General features: G+C 36.8%; 1 protein-coding gene across 5 annotated transcripts in view; it reads right to left on the reverse strand.

Annotated features, from left to right (window-relative positions):
- Nucleotides 1-22,879, reverse strand: part of LRP6 (LDL receptor related protein 6) — a 173,303-nt gene that overhangs the window by 132,829 nt on the left and 17,595 nt on the right. For all 5 annotated transcript variants that reach the window (XM_043439798.1, XM_043439796.1, XM_043439797.1 and 2 more), the window contains exon 2: nt 17,681-18,074. In XM_043439798.1, the coding sequence (XP_043295733.1) occupies nt 17,681-18,074 (394 nt within the window). The remainder of the gene's footprint in view (nt 1-17,680; nt 18,075-22,879) is intronic.

Here is a 22,879-nt window from a genome sequence, read left to right on the forward strand (position 1 = left end):
GCCCCAATCCAAATTAAAACTTCTGAACATGTCTGAAACTCATCTATAAAAATTAAGACTCTAGATTATATTATGTAACATTCTTCCAGTTAATAAATACTGTATTATTTAAGACTTATGTCTTTGGATTTTTAATACAAAAAAGCAAAGTCCTAACTTTCAATTTCTCGTACAGCATGTAAGAAGCTTAGAACTCATTACTCCATCCTAATGACAAGCAAAACCCTGAACAAACTGAAAAAAAAGTCAACAATTCTTAGATCCATCAGAGAACTGGGTTACACAACAAACTGCTGATCCAAAAACTGGAGAGACAAGCAGATACAGAGACTAATAATTTAGCAGAGCAGAAACCCAAAAGCAGAAACCTACATGGGAACCAGAACCAAGGTAGTGAAATCTAAACTGTTAACTGATGAATTGCTAGAGGCTTGGTATAAACAAATCTCAAAGTTAAAAACTCCAGAGAACCAGTCATGAGGTGAACATCACACTTTCGAGAGTTCTTTCTACAGTAACTCTACCAGATGCTCACTGTGAAGATCAAAGGGAAAAAAAACTCTCACCCTTCCAGCAATGGCAAAGACAAAAATAATAACTTTTGAACTACATCAGAGTATGCTATTCTTCTTAACAAGGCCTGTCCTCAAGAGAGACTATCCTAACCTATCGGGTGCTTCATCAGAGCCTTCCAAACCTGAGAGAAGGGGAAACCAAACTCAGCCCCGTCCAGCTATCCCCCTGCTCCTAAGGGGGTGGAAAACACCTGAGATGTATTTGTGGTGCTACCAGCCCAGCAACTAAAAAGACTCGCTAAAAGACTGAGACCTACTCACAGAACTATAGAACACATTCCCTCTCCTAACACTTCAACACATTACTAAATACTTATTTACTGCAATTCTTTTTGCCCACTATATAACGTTCAGTTTTCAACAAAAAAATTTTAAGTCTTACTAAAAGGGGGGAAAAAAATTGAACAGACAGAGCAAGCATCAGAACCAGACTTAGATATGGCAGTAATACTGGAATTAAAAGACCAGGAATTACAAACAACCATGATTAATATGCTAAGGACTCAAATGGAAAAAACAGGCAACATGCAAGAACAGATGGATAATATAACCAGAAAGATTCTAAGAAATTCTAAGAAAGACCCAAAAAGAATCACTGGACATCAAAAACATTGTAACAGAAACAAAGTGTCTTCAATGGGCTCCTTAGTAGACTGGACAGAGCTTAAGAAAGAATCTAAGAAATTCTAAGAAAGACTCAAAGAATCACTGGACATCAAAAACATTGTAACAGAAACAAAGTGTCTTCAATGGACTCATTAGTAGACTGGACAGAGCTTAAGAAAGAATCTAAGAAATTCTAAGAAAGACTCAAAGACTCACTGGACATCAAAAACATTGTAACAGAAACAGTGTCTTCAATGGACTCATTAGTAGACTGGACAGAGCTGAAGAAGGAATCTCTGCTTTTGTGAAATGTCCACAGAAACTTCCAAACTAAAAAGCAAAGAAAGAAGAAAAAGACTGAGGGGGCTGGGGGGAATAGAACACAATATTCAAGAACTGTGGGACAACCACAAAAGGTATGCCATATGCAGGGCTTCCCTGGTGGCTCAGCTGGTAAAGAATCCACCTGCAATGCGGGAGATCTGGGTTCGATCCCTGGGTTGGGAAGATCCCCTGGAGAAGGGAACAGCTACCCACTCCAGTATTCTGGCCTGGAGAATTCCATGGACTGTATAGTCCATGGAGTCACAAAGAGTTGGACCTGACTGGGCAACTTTCACCTTTCACTTTCATACCATATGCATAATGGGAATTCTAGGAAGAAAAGAAAAAGAACTATTTGAAACATATTCTAATTTGAAGAAAATTCTAATAACTTAGAATTTTCCCAAATTAGTATCAGATACCAAATCACAGACCCAAGAAGCTCAGAGAAGAGCAAGCAGAAAAAATGAATTGAGAGGGGAAAACCTACCAATCTAGAACTCTCTACCCTGCAAAATTATCCTTCAAAAGTAAGAGAGAAATAAAGACTTTCTCAGAAAAACAAAACTTTAAGGAATTCATTACCTAGAGACCTACTTTGTAAGAAAAGATATTCTTTCAGAGAGAAGGAAAATGATACAGGTAAGAAACTCAGATCTACATCTTTAAAAAAGGAAGCATATTAGAGAAGAAATGAATATTAAAAAAACTTTTCATTTTTCTTATTCTTAATTGATCAAACAGATAAAAATTTGTTCAAAATAACAATAGCAACAATGTATTTGATAATTTTATATGTATGTGTGTATGTGTGTGAAACAAATGACAGCAGTAATGTAAGGTACAAAAGGAAGGAACTAGAAATATTTGTCCCACTCAATTCTGCTGTGAACCTAAAACAGCTATAAAAATAAAAGTCTATTAAAAAAAAAAAAAAAGGCAAAGCTGTTTCTGCTTCAGTTTACTGTTCCATAAACCCTGGCACTCATTTTTGGTGGTAAGACTGGTACCAAATCTTCATTCTGTGCATTTCTCTCCAAAGGCAGCTAAATTATGTATCCAAAGGAAAGAATAAGAAAGAGACTGAAGAGATTATATGTTATTCCTAAAATGTCTCCAGTCAATGCAGTGACCTTTCTGCAGAATGAGGCTCTCTGATGGGTCTTCTCCTCAATACAGCTTTTCCTGGGTTTCAGCCTCAGAATCTGCTTTATCAGACTTTGTCCTTCTCCAGGGAGTGCAGGGAAAAAATGGCAATGGGCCCTAGTGAGCCAGGAAAGCGGCATTCAGGGCACTTGGAGATGAAGCACTGCAGCTGATTCAAATGAATGGAAGCTACTGAACCCTGTACTCAAGCCCCTTGCACAGGTATATGATGTTGGACAGCTACAACAGCTTATCTCGTCCCCAGGAATTCCATTTCTGTAAACCCAAACTCATCATTCAATATGAGGGGAGGAGAAAAATCCTTGGGCGGCAGCGGGGAGGGGGGGACCCACTGGTATTTTCCTCCAAAATCAAAGTATCCTCTCTATCCAAAGTAGATACAGAGGATTTATTACTCTGTATTTTGAGTTTGATTACCTAAGAGCATTATCTGGTCCAGGTAAGGGGACAAAGTTGAGTTACAACATTTTAACACTGTCAAATGAATATCAATTTATATCCCTTAGTACAAGCGTAACACAAGACTAGTATGCTCTGCTTTCAAATATATGTAATCCAGACATGGCATATACAATATCCCTATAAATATAATAGACTCAAGTATTCTAGGTACTGGAAGAAACTTAAGGTTTATTCTATGTATCAGAAAGATTATGTAATCTAGAAAAATTCCAAGTAAACTATACAAAAGAGATTTAAAATTTACCAGTTAATTTTAACTTTATGATTTTTCACATTAATTTATTATATAGTATATAATTAAAAACAAAATTGAACCCTTTACAAGTTTGTTGTTTTTCAAGATGATTCTGATTCAAAATTCCCAGAAACTTCACACAGGTTGAAGAGAGCTGCCAACAGAAAGCATCATGGGGGTACTGAATGCCAAGTAAGTCATCAAGAGTTGTACCTGCATTGGAGAGTTAAAGGAATGTCATTTCCAGGACTGAAATATGTAACATGAATACAGACTCTCGCTCTAGCTATTAAGCTGCATAAAACAATATGAAGAAATTAGGTTGATATGGTAAAGGGCACCTTCTAAAAGCTTGAATGTCATAGATAATAGATTTAATAAAGGCATTAGATTTAATAAAGAACAATATTTAGAGGCTACTTCTTCTAAGACAATTACTTCTTAAAGGGGGGTGGGCACCAGCCAGTAATAGAAAGGCACAAACTTTTTATCTGAAGAGCAGCTAGTAGAGTGGAGAACATCAAGACTGCTAGCAGAGTAGAGACTTCATGATGCAGAGAAAAAAGAAAATTCCTGAAGAAGAAGAAAAAACAATTCTCCAGATTATCTAGAGGATATGATATAAACAGTTTCTACTATTAGAATGGATAATATTTAACACTGGGGCCTGAAAACCTCCACTTTTAACCCAGGTGCCTAAAAATCAGACTATTAGGTAAACTCCTGGACTACCTCATTTTATTTTGGACTCTTTCCAAAAATGAAAAATAATTGGGGTACACATATTAACAGTCAGTTTGGTTTTGCTTGTTTTGTTTTTGTTTGGATAGTTAACCTGGCTTAGTAACCTAGGGTTACCTAAAAGCACTTAACAGTAAAGCTGCTAAATTTAATTAGCTGTGTAATATATTCCACAAACACTTTTTTATCAGCATATTTAAAAGCCAAAAGGACACTTAAAGTATTCTCTAGGAAATGCGTAAGTGTTTGATAAATATCTCCCATGGCTTCCTAAAAGCCAAGTTACAGGCTCATCCATATAAGAGAAATCTTTCTTCAGCCACAATTATCACTAACTTTCCAATTATGTAGCCTATTTGGCCTCTTATTTTGGCTTATGGGTTCTATCTTGGCTTTGAATTAAGAGAATATAAATGTGTTTACTTGATACTAAAGAATTAAATAAAAAAAATAAAAAAATAAAAAAAATAAAAAGAATTAAATATATGTGGTTACAACTCCACTTTGCAGTAGTATGGACATCTGCTATTCATCAAAAATCATGAAAACCAGTACTAGGTTGTTATGTTCACTAGTTTCCACACAAATGTAATTTTATTGCTATATCTGGCATGATACCCATTTGCAATTCTTTCTGGAAAATAATTTTTAAATGGAGTGAAGGGTAGAAGATAGGGTTTAATTAGGAAATAACTAATGTAAGTAAACACTGACCTTTCAAGATACCAAGATTTCTTATGCCAATAAAAAAATACCTCAAATGTCAATCAGACTAGATAGCAGCCATTTTATACAAATTTATTACAATCCCAAGAATGTAACTTCTAAATTACATAAGGAAAAAACAATAAATTTTCCAAAATATTCACAAACTCCTAATCTAGTATGTATACTTAATCTGAATCCAGCTTCCCCTAACAAAAATACTTAGAAATGTTCACTTTCAATAAAGCTAAACAGAAGGGATAAATTTTCATCCTTTACAAGATGTAATTACAAAGGTGGCTAATTAAGACAACATTTAGAATTGAGTCATAAAAACTAAGTGAACCAGATCTATATTAGGTCATAAATCACTCCATGATCCTTGAAGTTACTTATATAATCCTACCTATAATTAAAAGAAGTCATTAGCACAAATATTACTAAGTATGAATAATGCCCAACTATCAGGCACATATATTCCCAAGAAGAAAAGGTAATATTTAAAAATATAAAAGTTACGAGTTTCTATTTCTGGTAGTTTGTTAACAACATAACCAGAAAACCTTCTTTTTCTAGAATCAGTGGCGAGTCTTTTGATTAATACATTGCTATGGTCTGAATGTTTATGTTTCTTCAAAATTCCTATGTTGAAATCCTCAAAGATGATACTATTAGAATGTGGGGCCTCTGGGAGGTGCTTAGTTGTAAGGGTAGAGCTATCAGGAGTGGGATTAGTGCCTTTGTAAAAGAGAGATCCCCTAGGCTCTTCCACCATGTGAGGACGCAGAAAGAAGGTGCATGAACCAGGAGGAGGGCCCTCACCAGAAGGGGACCAGGCTGGCACCCTGACTTTGGACTTTCCAGCCTCCAGAACTACAAGCAGCAAAATCTCTGTTGTTATAAGCTACTCAGTTACTAAGTAGCTTATGGTGTGTTATAAAAGCAGGTCAAATGGACTTGATACATATATATGTGTGTGTGTATATATATATATATACACATACACAAAATAAAAATACATAAACAGTACTTTAAATGTACAACTAAGGTATGAAAGCAGGGGAAATCAAATTTCTAAAGAGCCAAAAGTTAACAGGGAAGTAAAAAGAAGTACTTAGCAACTAAACAATAACAACGACAAAGCAGCACACGCTTGATGCTCCAGCCACCCGGAAGGATACTCTCAACGCAGAAACTCCTGTTTCAAAGGCAAAGCAGGAAAATAAGGCCCTGACACACAAGAAGCACTGTGTTATAAGTAAGATTTTCGCACAAAGCACAGATCTTCAGGGAACAGTCAAGTAGAAAAACCTGCCACTGGTAGAAGGAGACGAAGAAATTTTCTGCCTTTGCCTAAGCTCTGAAAAGGTGGGAAAATCTACCAAAAGCTTTGTAATCACAATGTCCTCACATAGGTTTAAGCATCTGAATTTATTCTATCTACACAGTACGGAAACTCCTAACTCCAAAATTAAATACAAAAAATCACCTCTGCTTGAACGGGGTGGTAACACAGGTATATACATATGTCAAAACAGCTCAGAAAACCTGTGCATTAGTACACATAAGTTATACTTCAGTTTAAAAATAAAGTGGTCCCTGGAAACACCTGTAGTGTGCGTGGCAAAAACAAACCTCTCTCCGGAGGAAGAGAGGTTTGTTTTTCATGATCCCTACCTGAAGCCACTCAGGAGTCACACAAACAACCCCTCTGAATATCAACTCACCATTTAAAACTATAAAACACCTAAGGAAACAGTTCACCGTAAGAATCAGGAAATATAACAAACAAGTGGATTTCTAAGAACTTTCAGACAACTGAATAATCTGAATAGAGACTGTAACTATTTTAAATTTCCAAAACACATAAAAGATAGACTAAAACACATGGGACAGACATCATAAAAAAGTAACAGACATCTTAACAAAACAAGAGGTGATCATCAATGGATGTTAAAATAACCAGTAGATGAGGAACTGGACATTGGCATTGTACAAAAGGATCATTCCACAGATTACTTGAAGGATATAGAAGGAAAAGCTCAATATTATAATAAAAATACAAGCTTTCATCATCTATTGAGCCATCTTAACATCGCTATAGGTAGAACAAAATACTATGCACTTTCTGATGTGATAAATACAAAGTACTCAATGCTACCTATCTATGAAGCACTTGTGCCAAGACACTGAATTTGCTAACCAAGTCTCCTATCATAAGTTTTAATTTTTACAAGAAACATAAAGGAGTAGAAATAAATCAAACAGCCCAAGTATTTCTTAGAAAACCCCAAATCCGTAACATTCTACAAGACAACTATAGACTCTCCTCAATAAAAGCATGAGAAAAAAACAGATAGGGAGGGACTATTCCAGAGAAATTTAAGAGACATCATCAAGTGCAATCTGTGAACCTTGTTTTAAATCCTAATTCAAGTATACCAGCTATAAAATAGCATTTCTGAGGCTATGACAGATATCAGAATATGGACTGAGTCATCTGTAACATTAAAGACCTGTTCATTTGGGGTGCATGGAAGAAGATGGTATTGTGGTTATGGAGGAAAATATCCACTTTTCAGAGTGAGATGTCACTGTGTGGATTTGCTTTAAAACACCTCAGCTAACAAAACAGGAGAGTAGCTGAATACATTATGCTATAATCACACAATGGAATACTAGGCAATCACAAAAAAAAAAAAAAACCACAAGGAAGATCTCTACGAAGTGATATGGAGTGATATTCAGGATACAATTAGTTAAAAAAAAAGTGCAAGAGAGCATCTTTAGTATGTTCCTCTTTCATGTAAAAAAAATATTAAAAAATTTATATGTATCAGCTCATCTGTGCAAAAAGGAATTCAATTAGATAAAACTAGAAATAAATAATAATAAGATATCCTAGGGGGTAAATGGGGAGGGACAAGCTGGAAACAAAGGAGAAATGGGACCATCACAGAAGGATCAGGAGGAGGAACACTACTGAGCAAAGCTTTTTCTGTAATTTCTAACTGTAGGAAACATGGCTATTGCTTCACACAATCCAAAAATAAACTGATAATTAAAATCAACCAGGATATAGGCAGATATTCCAAACGGAACACAAACAGTAATATATTACAAATGCCACACTGTAACTGATGGTAAAGAAAAATTACTTAAAAACATTTGGAAGACAGCATTCTGACTGACAGGATTTTCACAGTAGTATATTCCAGACAAAAAATCTGTTTCTCACAAGAGTACAGGTTAGCAATTCTGAAATTTGTACACTAGGATTGAGGAAATAAGAAAATATATTGTGGACAATGAGAACCCTGTTTCTCACTATCATAAACTGGAATAAAAAAGGTGTTGGGGAGAAAGGGGAGAAGACTGTAACATAATTTTGTAAGTGGTGGGCTGGAACTGGAGATAAACACAAGCTTATTTTTTTAATATGTAGATACAGATATACACACATGAACTAGGTGTATATATACATACACACATGTATACACAGGTATACATACATGTATCTCTCAACTAATCACTGCAGTGAAAATCCAGTGTGAACACACCCAGCTCCCAGATCTTAGTTTCTCAATACCATTTTCCAATAATGGAGACAGAGCTCCTTGGAGAAAGGGTTGAGTCTAAGGGTGAAGCAAAAGGACAAGGTGAATGTGGAACATCTTGTGCTTTGCAAATAGTAAATAAGTGTTTAAAAACGATGAGGGCCTGTCAAAAGAACACAGAAGCAAACCAGAAGGAACTCCCAATGGCAAAATCTAGGACAACCTGAGCAAGAATTAATGACAGTAATGGATTATAACTTATAGAATAAACAAATGCCCCTGAGTCCATACTCATAAATTATTGGATAAATGCCTAAGTAGGAAAGACAGGACAGTTCTTCCTTAAGGTGGAATTCTAACTAATAATGCATGTTTAAGAGGAACAATGGAACTACAAGTATCACCATTTGGCAGAAAACCACAGTATTAATTGTTGCAGGCAAAAACCAACAAAGGTTGCTTAAAAGTAATGTAAGAAGTGGACTTCTCAGGTGGCTCAGTACTAAAGAATCTGCCTACCAATGCAGGAGACTTTGGAGATGTGGGTTCGATGTCTGGGTCGGGAAGATCCCTTGGAGGAGGAAATGACAACCCACTCCAGTATCCTTCCCTAGAAAATTCCATGGACAGGGGAGCCTGGCGGGCTACGGGTCATGGGGTCACAAAGAGTTAGAAATGACTGAGGATGCAGGCTGTAGCTGTATGGTAAGAAGCAAGACAATGGCCCAGTTTCAGACAGTTATTATAAGGGGGGGGAAATGTAAACACACACACACAGAACCTGGCAGAGAAAGCCATAAGCAAGTGATCAAATGATACATCACCAGTAGCCACATCACATATCTGCTGATACAATGCCCTGAAGGGAGAACATGACCTCTGCTATGCCAAAAACATATAATTGATCATAGGAAAACCTCAGACAAATCCTCAATGAGGGACATTCTGCAAATTGATTGGCCAGTAACCTTCAAAAGGTCATGGTGATGAAGACAAAGACAGGTAAAATGTCCCAGATTAGAAAACACTAAGGAAATAACAACTAAATGCAACATGGGACCCTCGACCACAAAAAGGACCCTCGTGGGAAAATTAGAGAAATTCAAGTATGGTCTAGAGATTAGTTAACCATATCGTATCAACATTAATTTCCTGATCTAGATAACTCTTCTATGATTACATAAAATATAATATTAAGGGAAGCAAGGTAGAGATTATGGGTTTCCTAAGCGGCTCAGTCCATTTTAGTTCGTTTATTCCTAGAATGTTGATGTTCACTCTTGCCATCTCCTGTTTGACCACTTCCAATTTGCCTTGATTCATGGACCTAACATTCCAGGTTCCTATGCAATATTGCTCTTTACAGCATCGGACCTTGCTTCTATCACCAGTCACATCCACAACCGTTTTTGCTTTGGCTCCATCCATCCCTTCATTCTTTCTGCAGTTATTTCTCCACTGATCTCCAGTAGCACATTGGCCACCTCCCAACCTGGGGAGTTCCTCTTTCAGTATCCTATCATTTTGCCTTTTCATACTGCTCATGGGGTTCTCAAGGCAAGAATACTGAAGTGGTTTGCCATTCCCTTCTCCAGTGGGCCACATTCTGTCAGACCTCTCCACCATGACCCGTCCATCTTGGGTGGTCCCACACGGCATGGCTTAGTTTCATTGAGTTAGACAAGGCTGTGGTCCTGTGATCAGATTGGCTAGTTTTCTGTGATTATGGTTTCAGTGTGTCTGCCCTCTGATGCCCTCTCGCTGTCAGTTTTCATTCCAATCCCAAAGAAAGGCAATCCCAAAGAATGCTCACACTACCGCACAATTGCACTCATCTCACACGCTAGTAAAGTAATGCTCAAAATTCTCCAAGCCAGGCTTCAGCAATACATGAACCATCAACTTCTAGACGTTCAAGCTGGTTTTAGAAAAGGCAGAGGAACCAGAGATCAAATTGCCAACATCCACTGGATCACCAAAAAAGCAAGAGAGTTCCAGAAAAACATCTATTTCTGCTTTACTGACTATACCAAAGACTTTGACTGTGTGGATCACAACAAACTGTGAAAAGTTCTGAAACAGATGAGAATACCAGACCACCTGACCTGTCTCCTGAAAAACCTGTATGCAGGTCAGGAAGCAACATCTAGAACTGGACATGGAACAACAGACTGGTTCCAAATAGGAAAAGGAGTACGTCAAGGCTGTATATTGTGACCCTGCTTATTTAACTTATATGCAGAGTACATCATGAGAAATGCTGGGCTGGAAGAAGCACCAGCTGGAATCAAGATTGCCAGGAGAAATATCCGTAACCTCAGATATGCAGATGACACCACCCTTATGGCAGAAAGTGAAGAGGAACTAAAAAGTCTCTTGATGAAAGTGAACGTGGAGAGTGAAAAAGTTGGCTTAAAGCTCAACATTCAGAAAACTAAGATCATGGCATCTGGTCCCATCACTTCATGGCAAATAGATGGGGAAACACTGGAAACAGTGGCAGACTTTATTTTGGGGGGCTCCAAAATTACTGCAGATGGTGACTGCAGCCATGAAATTAAAAGACGCTTACTCCTTGGAAGGAAAGTTATGACCAACCTAGATAGCATATTAAAATGCAGAGACATTACTTTGCCAACAAAGGTCCGTCTAGTCAAGGCTATAGTTTTTCCAGTGGTCATGTATGGATGTGAGAGTGGGACTGTGAAGAAAGCTGAGCACTGAAAAATTGATGCTTTTGACTGTGGTGTTGGAGAAGACCCTTGAGAGTCCCTTGGACTGCAAGGAGATCCAAGCAGTCCATCCTAAAGGAGATCAGTCCTGGGTGTTCATTGGAAGGACTGATGCTGAAGCTGAAACTCCAGTACTTTGGCCACTTCATGCAAAGAGCTGACTCACTGGAAAAGACCCTGATGCTGGGAAGGATTGGGAGCAGGAGGAGAAGGGGATGACAGAGGATGAGATGGCTGGATGGCATCACCAACTCGATGGACATGAGTCTGAGTTAACTCTGGGAGTTGGTGATGGACAGGGAGCCCTGGCATGCTGCGATTCATGGGGTCGCAAAGAGTCGGACACGACTGAGCAACTGAACTGAACTGAACTGAACTGAAGTGATGTGGCTCAGGGATAAAGAATCCACCTGTCAGTGCAGAAGCCACGGGAGATTCAAGTTCGATCCCTGGATCAGGATGGCCCCCTTGAGAAGAAATGACACGCATTCCAGTACTCCTGCCAGGAAAATCCCAAGGACAGGAGCTACAGGCTGACGGGCTACAGCCCATGAAGGTCACAGAGAGTTAGACAAGACTGAAGGACTGTGCATGCAGATAAAAGTTATACAAGAACTATGGACTATTTTTGTAACATTTTGTAAGTCTAATATATTGATACAATATTTCTTCTTTTATGTAGGGTAACATGATCTCATAATAAGTCTTAAATGAAGGGCATAAAGAAATTCTACAAAAGCAAAATACACTCACTGATACTAAGCTGCAAAATTAGGCACAGCTGAACAAAGAATTATCTGGAAGGCAGGTGCAAAAAATAACCAGAAGCCCAGAGAGAAAGAGTGAGAGAATATATGAAAGCAAGATTAAGGGGCATGGAGCAGAAAATCAGATGGTCCACATACATCAAACAGGAGTTCCAAAGAAGACTAAAGAGAATAAAGGAAAAGTAAGAAAATGATGGATAACTTTCTAGAATAAAGAACAATGATGATTATATTCTAGAAACAAGGGTTCTCAGCAGGATAAATAAAACACAGCCACATCTGGACACAAAGTGAACAAAGCTGCAAAGCACCAAAAATTTAGGAATGCTACAGGCTGCTTTTAAGTAACCAGAAAAAAATTAATTACAAAGGAACAATAACTAGAAAACAGACTTCTCACAGCAACAATTAAAGTCATAATACCCTGGAAGGACTCAGTGAAAATAACAATCACAAAGAATTCTATAATCAAATAATTATCTTTCCAAGAATGAGGACAAAATAAATATATTTGCAGATAAACTCCAGGAGCTTACCATTAACAGACTTCTGCTGAAATATTAAAGAACATACTGCAAGCAGAAGGAAGCTAAAACCAACTGGATTAAGTGGGATGCAGAAAAATAAGAATTCAGTACAGTGAGTAAATCTGAAACACAGAATTTATAAAATCCTCTTTTAAATAAAACAACCAGGTTGCATTTTTTAAGTAATTCAATGTGCAAAAAAAGAGGAAAAAAAAAAAAAAAAACCATAGCTTCAGCAAGACACTTTTCATGGAAAAAAAAAAAAAAAGGACCAAACGTGGAATTGGAAAATATCAACCAAGAATCTGACTTTCTCTTATTTTAGCCAAAGGACTAGGTTTGTTCAGCCAAAAAGTAAAGGTCATTTATCAAGAAGATCCTTAAAATTCCCTACCACTCCCAGGATTTAATTGGCAGAAAACAGGCTTCCCCAACTGACCAAGAGGACACCTTTCAAAATTGTATGTTATTAAGAGTTCAGACAGACCAAGAGCTTTCAAACACAGAACCAGTGCTTCAGGATATGGAGCATTATGGATATCGCTATCTGCTTCTATGCAAAAGCTGTGGGAATGTATATGATCTTAGGGAAAGAATAAACGATATACTTTTAAACTTAAGAGTCATTAAGAAAGGAAAAGGGTGGTCCAAGAGGTAGGAAAGCCAACAGTATAAAAATCAGAAAATCTTGAGAAGAATTTCTAAAAGGAGTATGTTATGAATAGCAAATGCTACCAAAAAAATACTAAAAACAATCATTTCATTTCTACTTCACAAATTAGCTGTCACATACTCCTACTTCCAAAATCTTAAAGATTCAATAACACAAATATCAGGTGTGATCAAACTAATTTGCTAAAATTTCTAAAGAGCCAGTCACACTGAAATATAGCAAGGATAAATAACAGCACCAAAATGCAGAGAACTCAGCTAAAGGTATCCTATATTCATTACTCTCATAAAATATCATTCTCCTCTTTGCTAGGATAAATCGAAAGGTCACTGTGCAAGCAAGGAAAGCTTTTATTTATTGATAAAAGGCAAAGAAAGCTATTAAAAGACTAGGCTCCTTAGAGTCATTTAGTCATACTGCACATACTCCCTTTTAATATTCCCTCAGTAAAAGTAGGCCTGGAGATACAGAACATAAAAATAGTAAACCACACAATCGAAACTCAATGAGATGTGATATGTATCACTAGATATAAAGGATTAAAAGCTGGATGACAGTTAAGACACTCGTAAGAGGAAAGATAGATACTAACATTTGAGAATACATAGAATTAAATACACACGTTTATTTATTAATTCTTAAAAAAAAATTTTTAACTTCCATGGGCCTTGATTTCTATCCCAGAAGCTAGTAAAGTAAACCTATTAATACAGGTTTCCTGGACTAGTGGCTTTCCAACACACGCTTTTTAGATAATTTCAAAAACACCTATCTCCAAGCATATCTGAATATATATATATAACCCGCCTGAAAGTAACGGGCCACATTTTCCATTCTTCATACGAAACATATCCTTTGATATTTTTAAGTACTTTTCAGTTTATATCGAGTGGAACTGGAAAAAAGGTTTAAGCTAGTTTTAGAGGTGAAACAGCCCTAAAAAAAAGGAGGCTGAATGTGACAGCATGTGCAATAAGGGCAGTGGAAACAAAATCTAAAGAATCTGTTCTGAGAAACACAATTATAAGTATAAAATACCTAAATTAGACTGAATGTGTAACCGTAAAAGACAATTTTTAAGATGAGATAGAGTACTTTCTTTAAAATCTGGCTTTTAAAGCTTAAATAATGTCTTTAAAATGAGACAGAGAAAAAAGTAAAAATAAAAAAATAAAAATGAGATAAGAGTACTTTTTTTAAATGTCTGGCTTTTAAAGTTCAAAACTGAAAGGAACTCAATTTAGAAATGAGGAAACTGATATCCAAGAAAACAAAGGAACTTGCTTGGTAATTAACAAACCTAGATGTGACATGAAACATGCTCCAATAAGTGTATCTTTAAAATATGATCTTGATAACTTCTAATGAAAAGACTAAAAATCTTAACCATGTTTCAAATTAACAACTGCAATCAAAGCCAAACTGACTTAGAATTCACAAGACCACATTAAAAAGTTTACATTGCTTAGAAAACAAATGTCCCTCTCAAGGACAATTAATAGGATTATAAAAGAAACATTTACTGAACATCTACTATGTGGCAGCAACTATTTTAGTCATCTGGGATATACCAGTATAGAAAATACTTTTAAACATACTCAAGTTATGACAACTACACGTACTTAACTGACAGGGAAATTATAAATCATTCTCCTTCCACTGAACTAGTTCTGCAGCTCCTCAACATCTCTAAGATTAGAACAGTTGCTGTGGATTAGATTCAGGAGCTCTACCATCAGGAGCAGACACATAGGAATCACCTCTCATCATAAAGCAAGGATACTGCTTTCTGTAACTACGATTGTTCACTTCTGGAACCATTTCCATACACATGTTTTTCCCGTTCCTTATTCGGAATTCTACACTGCCAGTCACTCAAAGAAGAAAAAAAAAAATCTCAGGCTAATAGAAGCCAAATTTAGAGAGGGAAATAAAAATCTTCCTTCAGTCTAGGCTAAATGAACTGACTGCACAAAGAACTCCATACATCCGAAAGCACACAGATGTCTGCACCAGTTCCCAGGGCTTAAACAATGCCAGTCATTCAAGAGCTTTCCTTTTACATAAGCTGATGTGAGAGCGCTCAGTCAGCTCTTCTGAACCTCATAACCCAGGATCCCGGAACTCTGATACAGCCACCATTTTCCTCAGTTCTGTTTTCATGTACTTTCTCTGGTAAGCAAACTTCATTTTTTCCCTAAAAAATAAATCTGGAAATCATCTCTCCTGTTTGCCACAATTGATATGAGTGATATAATTCAATCCAAAATTACTATTCCATTAAAACTAAAAGTGTTAACACAAATCTAAGATCAATACTGAAAAAACTGTTCGATAAAATATATTTTTAAATGCAGAAGTTTAAAATATAATTTTAAACATGCCTCATCATGCTAAGTATGAAATGACACCATCTGGCTGAATTTTATCTGCTTCCAGTTGCACAATGTAAAAAACAGTCATACAACACGAAATAACTTTCCAAAAATTAAAAGAAACTTTCGGAGAACTGATAAAATAGTTCAAAAAGTGAATTTACACATGCATACTCACACACATGCAACACTAACTGCAGACATCACAAATAATGAAAGGTATTTGAGTGTTTGACCAAAACCCCATGCAGGCCTCAGGAAAAATATTCTTCAGTGAATGTCCCTCAGAAGCTTAAATAACAGTACTGTCACCTTCAAAGTACATTATTATTGATTCTTCCAACAATATCCTTTACTTGCTAAGTCTGGCAAATTCGAGATTCAAACATTAGTAAATATTTAAGCCACATGAACACTAATGTACTTTTTCATCACATGGGAAACTTACTTCCTAAGACACTTATCAGACCTACCAGCAAGAAGTAAAGCTCAAGTTTTAAGGGACAAAATGAGAATGACTCATTTAGTTATTAAATTATTAGATCCTGAATAGTCAAAAGAGTTGCCTGTAAATTCACCTCCCGTAACTATGTACTATCCTTAAGAGATTTGTGGCTCTTCTAATTTAACACTTTCCCTCTCCACATACACACTACATAATGCAAATAAACATGCTCTGAAGAAGGAAAAGTTCTCTCCTAAGTTTTCTCTCCTTAAATAGTAACTCCTTAAAGATATTCCCCATCTCTCCCCACGAACACAAAAAAGCAGAGCTCTGAACATACTAACCATTTAATAGATATTTGGGAAAATTTCCATCATCCTTAGAGTTATACTTTTCATCAAAGTATTACTTCCTAATAAGCACGGAAGGCAACAAAACCCTATATGTTCTACAAAGCAGTAGCCTCAGAGACATTTCATCACTCCCTGAGACTTAAACTTTGCTGGCAAAACAGACTGCATTTCTCAAAAACACCTTGCACGTTCTCAAGAACCAGATTCTTCAATCAGGACAGTTTACCATACATTCAACATCTATGACCTACTCCTTGGAACACACAACCCTGTTTCCTACCACTAGGGTCATTATAATATTTTCTGATGCTTTATTAAAAGAACATCTGACTTTAGCAAACACCTCTTAGTGCTTCTCTAAAAATACATTTTTATATATTATATCAAGTATATATATATGCTTTCTAGAACTTCTCACTCTAAAATTTCCCTCACTATTGCCCATGTTATCTTTTATAGTCAGACAAAGCTTTTCATTTTCCTGTAATACGGCACTGTCTTAAGACTTTGTCACCAAAAGGATCTGATATCGAGACAAAAGAACATACATAAACTTTTCTTTCATTTTTTCCCAAATTTTAACTTATTACATAATATTAATCCACTCCCTCCTATAAATGAGTTTTAAAGCATTCCAATATACTTGAAAGTCAAAGAAGAAGTACTAAAAGAGCTATTCACAGGTACTTATCTTTAGATTTTAACCAATTAATAATAGTTCATTTCAGGTTCACATTTCATTATCTACACCTGGCTATGACAGACTCTGGCATGACAATGTGTTCAACAGAGACACAGCAAGGAATCATAGAGGCAGGACTGAAACACAGTGAGAGAGAAGCACCTGGGGACCAGTTCACATTCTACACAGTAAGATTTGCCCAGTTTCAAGTTTCTCTTATTAGAAAATAAACTTTATGATAAATACATGTTTAGTGAACTAGATATGAGTTAACAACTTAATTTTTTTCATTCAACACTGACATACTAAAAAATCAGCTTAATAAAAAAAACACTAGTATTACAAAATGGTGTATATAATAAAAGGTATAAGATTCAGAAGATTTGAGACTAATAAAAATAAATGAAAAAAAGAAGATTTGCGCTATCATATACCACTCTTATTATCATTCCTTCTTCTCTGCCTTCTAATTATTCTCTAATTATAAAATATGCAGAAGATAAAACAAGAATTATAAACATGGCTATCCCCTAAGTGATACTAGAAACACAAAACTATTTATAGACACACCTTACTTTAAGAACATGACCTAACTTAACTTCCCACATTCAAGTCTACTTGACAAAGAAGTCCAAAGAACCTAGAAGTGAGGTCCAGCGTTTATTTTCTCTTGGAAGTGAAGGGTGTCTATGCTAATGGAAAGAAAACAGCCAGGAGGAGATACAATAACCTTTGTACATTATGCAAAACTTACCCACTTGAAGGATCTAAGGCAATAGCTCTAGGTTGATCCAACTCTTGCCAAAATAAAACTTTTCGTAAAGATCCATCTAAATTAGAAACTTCAATACGATTAGTTTCAGAATCTGTCCAGTACAATTTTTCTCCAAGCCAATCACATGCCAGCCCATCAGGGGACAATAATCCAGAAACAACAACATTCTGTACACTCTCAGTTTTGTTGAACTCTATTCGTTTAATGGCTTCTTCGCTGACATCACTCCAGTATATCAAGCCATGACTAAACACAAAGTCCAACGCAGCTGCATCCTCCAAGCCTCCAACTACAATCGTAGCATTCTCTTTGCCATTTGCAGCATCAACCAATCGCAAGTCCCGTCTGTTTGCATAAAGCAACAAAGGGGCCGCTAGAACGAAAAGAGAAAAGTACGTAAGTCAAAATGAACAAAATGCATCGATTCCCATAAACTGAGTTTCAAATCAACAATGGTGAACAAATACTATCAAAGAGTAAATAAATGTATAGGAAACTATCGCAATCTTTTCACAAACAAAGCATTATGTCTGCAGCGTTTTAAATACAAAAGACTTGCAAGAGGGGGAAATCAATTCCACCAGGATAGTCTTTTCTTATTAAAATAGTCTGTCAGATAAAATAAAAAAGTTTGATCATTTCAAGAATTTGACAAGGGAAAAAAAAAAAGAATTTGACAAGGATATAGAGCCAGTGGACCACTCATACTTTATTGAGGGTGGGCCTGTAAAATGGTGCAGCATTTTTGGAAAGCAGCTTGGCAGTTTCTTAAGAATGAATAAACAACCTACTATATGATCCAGCCATTCCATGTCTAGATATTTACATCAGAGAAGTAAAAGTATAATGTCACTACAAAGACCTATGTATAATGTTCATAGCAGCTTATTTGTAATAACCCAAGCTGGAACCAACCCAAATGTCATCAACAGACTAATGGATGAATAAACTGTGATATATCCACAGGATAAAAAGTAATGAACTATTGGGACTTCCCAGGCAGTTCAGTAATTAAGACTCTGAGCCTCCAGTGAAGAGAGGCTGGGTTCAACCCCTGGTGGACTACTGATAAAACCCCACATGCCGCACCACATAGCCCCCTCCTCCCAAACAAATGAACTATCTGTTCATGTAACTTGAGTGAATCTCAAAACAGTTATGTAGAATGAAAGAAGTCAGACAGAGAGAAGTATATACTGCATACTGTTTATACAAAATTTTAGAAAATTCAGATTAATCTATTATGACAAAAAGCAGTTCAGTGGTTATCTGAAGGTGGGGAGAGAAAGTGGAAAAGGAAAGGAAGGAGGAATGATAAAGGGGCATGAGGAAACCTTTGTAGGTGATGACTATACTGTAGTGACTGATGATGGTTCCAGAAGTGTACACGTATGTCAAAATTCATTAAACTTTACTTATGTGTAATTTATTGTATTATCAAGTATACCTTAACAAAACTGTTCAGTCTGGCAGACATAGTTCTTAATACAACTATTTTTTACTGCTTTATATTATTATTAGAATGATCTTCGAATAAGACTTAATACTAAAATTATACATAAAGCCTATCCTAGAAAAATTAAAGTGTTCAAAAAGAGTAAAGAAAAAAGTGATGTTTAAGCCAGTTTATGGGCTGTGCTGGCCAAACAGATTTATGAGGTCCACTATTTTCATCAGTAAGCACAACATGAACTTTCCTTCTAAGTAAGTCTAAATCCAACTTTCTTAGTTAAAAACAAATTGGCGGATAGCTTTTTCAAAAAGTGACAGCCCTTTCTGTTTGTGTACCTACAGCTGCTATTGGCAAATTAGTAAATTTCCATCACAGATTCACTTTTGGCTCCTTTCAGCCCTTAATGTGTGTTAATTGCTTAGTCGTGTCCGACTCTTTGCAACCCCACAGACTGCAGCCCACCAGGCCCCTCCGTCTATGGGATTCTCCAAGCAAGAACACTGGAGTGGGTTGCCATTTCCTCCTCCAAAAGGAACTATAGAAAGTGAAGTCACTCAGTCGTGTCCGACTCTTTGCAACCCCATGGACTGTAGTCTACCAGGCTCCTCCATCCATGGAATTTTCCAGGCAAGAGTACTGAATTGGGTTGCCAGTTCCTTCTCCACTTCAGCCCTTAATACATCACACTCATTTATCAGTCGGCATTGTGTTCACTGCACTATCTAAAACTGAGTCCCTCATACTATGCGTCCACTGTAAAAATCAGGAAAAAGGTCATATTAGTTAAGGATAAACTGCTAAGTGCTGCATAAGGCTAAGAAATAGCCCCAAAACATTTACAATTTAAAATGCAAGGGTGGTAATAATCTGATATTTATTGGGCACCTTTATGGTACTTTCCTTGGAAAACTATACAAAACCTGCGTACGGCATTAAGTGGCAGCTAAGTGTCTTTTATGACTTTCAAGTCAAACGTTATCATTTCTACTAAACATCTGGTCTACAAAATCCAAACATCCTTTCTGGTCATTTAAGTCCTCACAAACCCTAAGAGTAACCAAAAAAAAAGGAGGTGGGGGGAGGAGTGGACAAGTTAATTTAAGTTAGAAACACTGATTACAACTGAGGACTTCTAAAGGACTATGCACAAACCTATGTACACTATTAAAAAGAAATCCCAGAGTTCATCCTGTCCAAACATCCTTCTGATACTTGAATACTTTCTACAGTATTGTCACCAATATCTATTTAGCATGGGATATCTAAAAGGTGTAATTTGATTGCTAATACTGTTTTAATCTACTAAAGAAATACGCTGGATCCCCACACACTTTCCCTGAGTTATAGCATATATGCCATGCATTCAGTATTTTTATTCCAAGGAGCTTACCTTCAGACTTCCTAACTCAAATAATCACCAACGTATCTCTTTAGTGAACCCTCACAAGAACTTAGAAATCCTTATTTTCCTTTATTAACTTCCTACCAATCTTTCTCTAGTGCCATTCTAACCTTTTTCTGCTTTCCTGAAGACAAATTCCATGCTCTGAGTCCTTCATCCCACATCATCTCACAAAGTAATCTCAGTGAAGCAGGAAGTGAAGGAAATATTATACATCCCAACATCTAAAACCTCTCAAAAATCTCTTTATATCCTATCCATCCTCCTCAACATTGTCATCAATGACAACCTTCTCAAATGACAACCTTCCCTTCCTCCTTTCTCAGTCTATGCCTCTATTTGAAACTAAAAGGCAGTTGAGCATCATCATCAGAATTAACTCTATATTACAAAGAGACCATTCTACATAGGTGGGGATACAGTCAACATTTTTTTTCCAACTGGAAATAGACCTTTTACGAAGCTCAATGATCTCAACCTCTCATATCCCCTCTCGTTTGAATGGTATACATATACTGGTCATTCTGTGAAATCTTATTTCTTTTGTATATAAGTTACATTATCATTTATATTCAATAAAATGCACATATACATATTTAAAGTGTACAGGTCAATAAACTTTAATAAGTGTATGCAACTGTAACAACCACTCCAATCAGGACACAGAATATTTCTATCACTCCCCAAGTTCTCTGTTCCTTTGCCGTACATCCCGGTTACTCCTGGCTCCAGCAACCCCTGATCTGCTTTCTGTTGCTATTGCTTAGCTTTGCCTGTTATCTAGATTTCTGTGGACTCTTGTAGTGTCTACTCTTTTGTTGGCATATTTTTGAGATTCATCCATTTTGTTGTATGTATCAACATTATTGTTGAGCAGAATTCCATTGTATGTATATACTAAAATTTGTTTATCCATTTTCCAGTGTGTAGACATTCAGACTGTTTACAGTTTTTAGCTATTATTAGTAAAGGTGCTGTAACAATTCATGTACAAATTTCTGTGGAGTCATACACTCCATTTCTCTTGAATAAACAACTAGGAGTGGGACTGCTGGGTCACATAGGAAGTTTGTATGTTGGTCAACATTTTTGAATGCTGCAAAAAAGTCAAGAATTAAGGACAGATAGGGCAAGTTGGATCTGGTTATGAAAACTTGGAGGAAGCAGTTTCAGTTGAGTGAAAGGTGGGAAGTTGGACTAAAACAGTCAATAGCTAACAGATGGTTAAATGAAGTGTACATCAATATTGTAAGATTTTGTGGTTAATTATTCTTTTGGTGATAGAAAGGTTAGCTTTATTAAAAAAAAAAAAATTTGATAGGAGGGACCTGGCAGGAACCACTGCAGATATAAGAAACAGGACGGTGAGATGGCCAACAAGAAGTTATATGAGTAGAACTGAAACTCAGGCTGGAGATGACTTGAAAATTACTGGACTAGAGCTGCTTATGATCAGGTAAACTCAGATAATCTCTTCTATACTTTCTTACTTAGTAACAGAGTATGGACAAGAAAATTATACAAGTTGGCCATCTCTCCCTGCCATAAAATTAAATTCATCACCTTTCTCCCACAGGAAACCCTCAAGAGTCAATGGTACCACAATTTCCCTAATTCCTCTATTGTGTCATGGAGCCATCCTTGACACCTTCCTTTCCCCCTTCTCTCCACCCCCTCCCGCCGTCTGCCAATTACAATCTTGTTGATTCTTCTTTAGCAGGTCCTTATCTCTGCCTCTTGTTTTGCACTTTTTAGACCACTACCCTGCTCTAGCCCTTCATTACCCCATGCTAAACTACCTCAATAGTAAAAGATCTCAACACTCTCTCCCTTCCCTTTTCTACTTCATGTGTGCGTGTTAGTTGCTCAGTCGTGTCTGACTCTTTGTGACCCCATGGACGGGGTCCTGAGGGGTCCTGCCAGGATCCTCTGTCCATAGCATTCTCCAGGCAGGAATACTAGAGAGGGTTGCCATTCCCTTCTGCAGGGGATCTTCCCAACCCAGGGATTGAACCTGAGTCTCCTGCATTGAAGGCAGATTCTTTATCATCTGAGTCACCAGGAAGCCTACTTCTAATACTTGTTATTTTATCTAATTCAAAAAGGTTTCTGATTTCCTTTGCCTAAAATTAAAAAGCCTCAATACCTCTGGGCTCCATGGGTGACTTCTACCTGTGACTCTACCTTATCCTGCATAGTCTCTGAATGGTACACACTAGTTTTTAACGCATCAACTGTGAGCACATCATACCTCATCACCACAGTGTACTCACGTTCCTGCTCACTTCATACCTCTCCCACCTCACAAAGCAAGCAAGTCCTG

The sequence above is a fragment of the Cervus canadensis genome, chromosome 21, assembly GCF_019320065.1.
Source record: "Cervus canadensis isolate Bull #8, Minnesota chromosome 21, ASM1932006v1, whole genome shotgun sequence".
NCBI classification, from domain to species: Eukaryota; Metazoa; Chordata; class Mammalia; order Artiodactyla; family Cervidae; genus Cervus; species Cervus canadensis.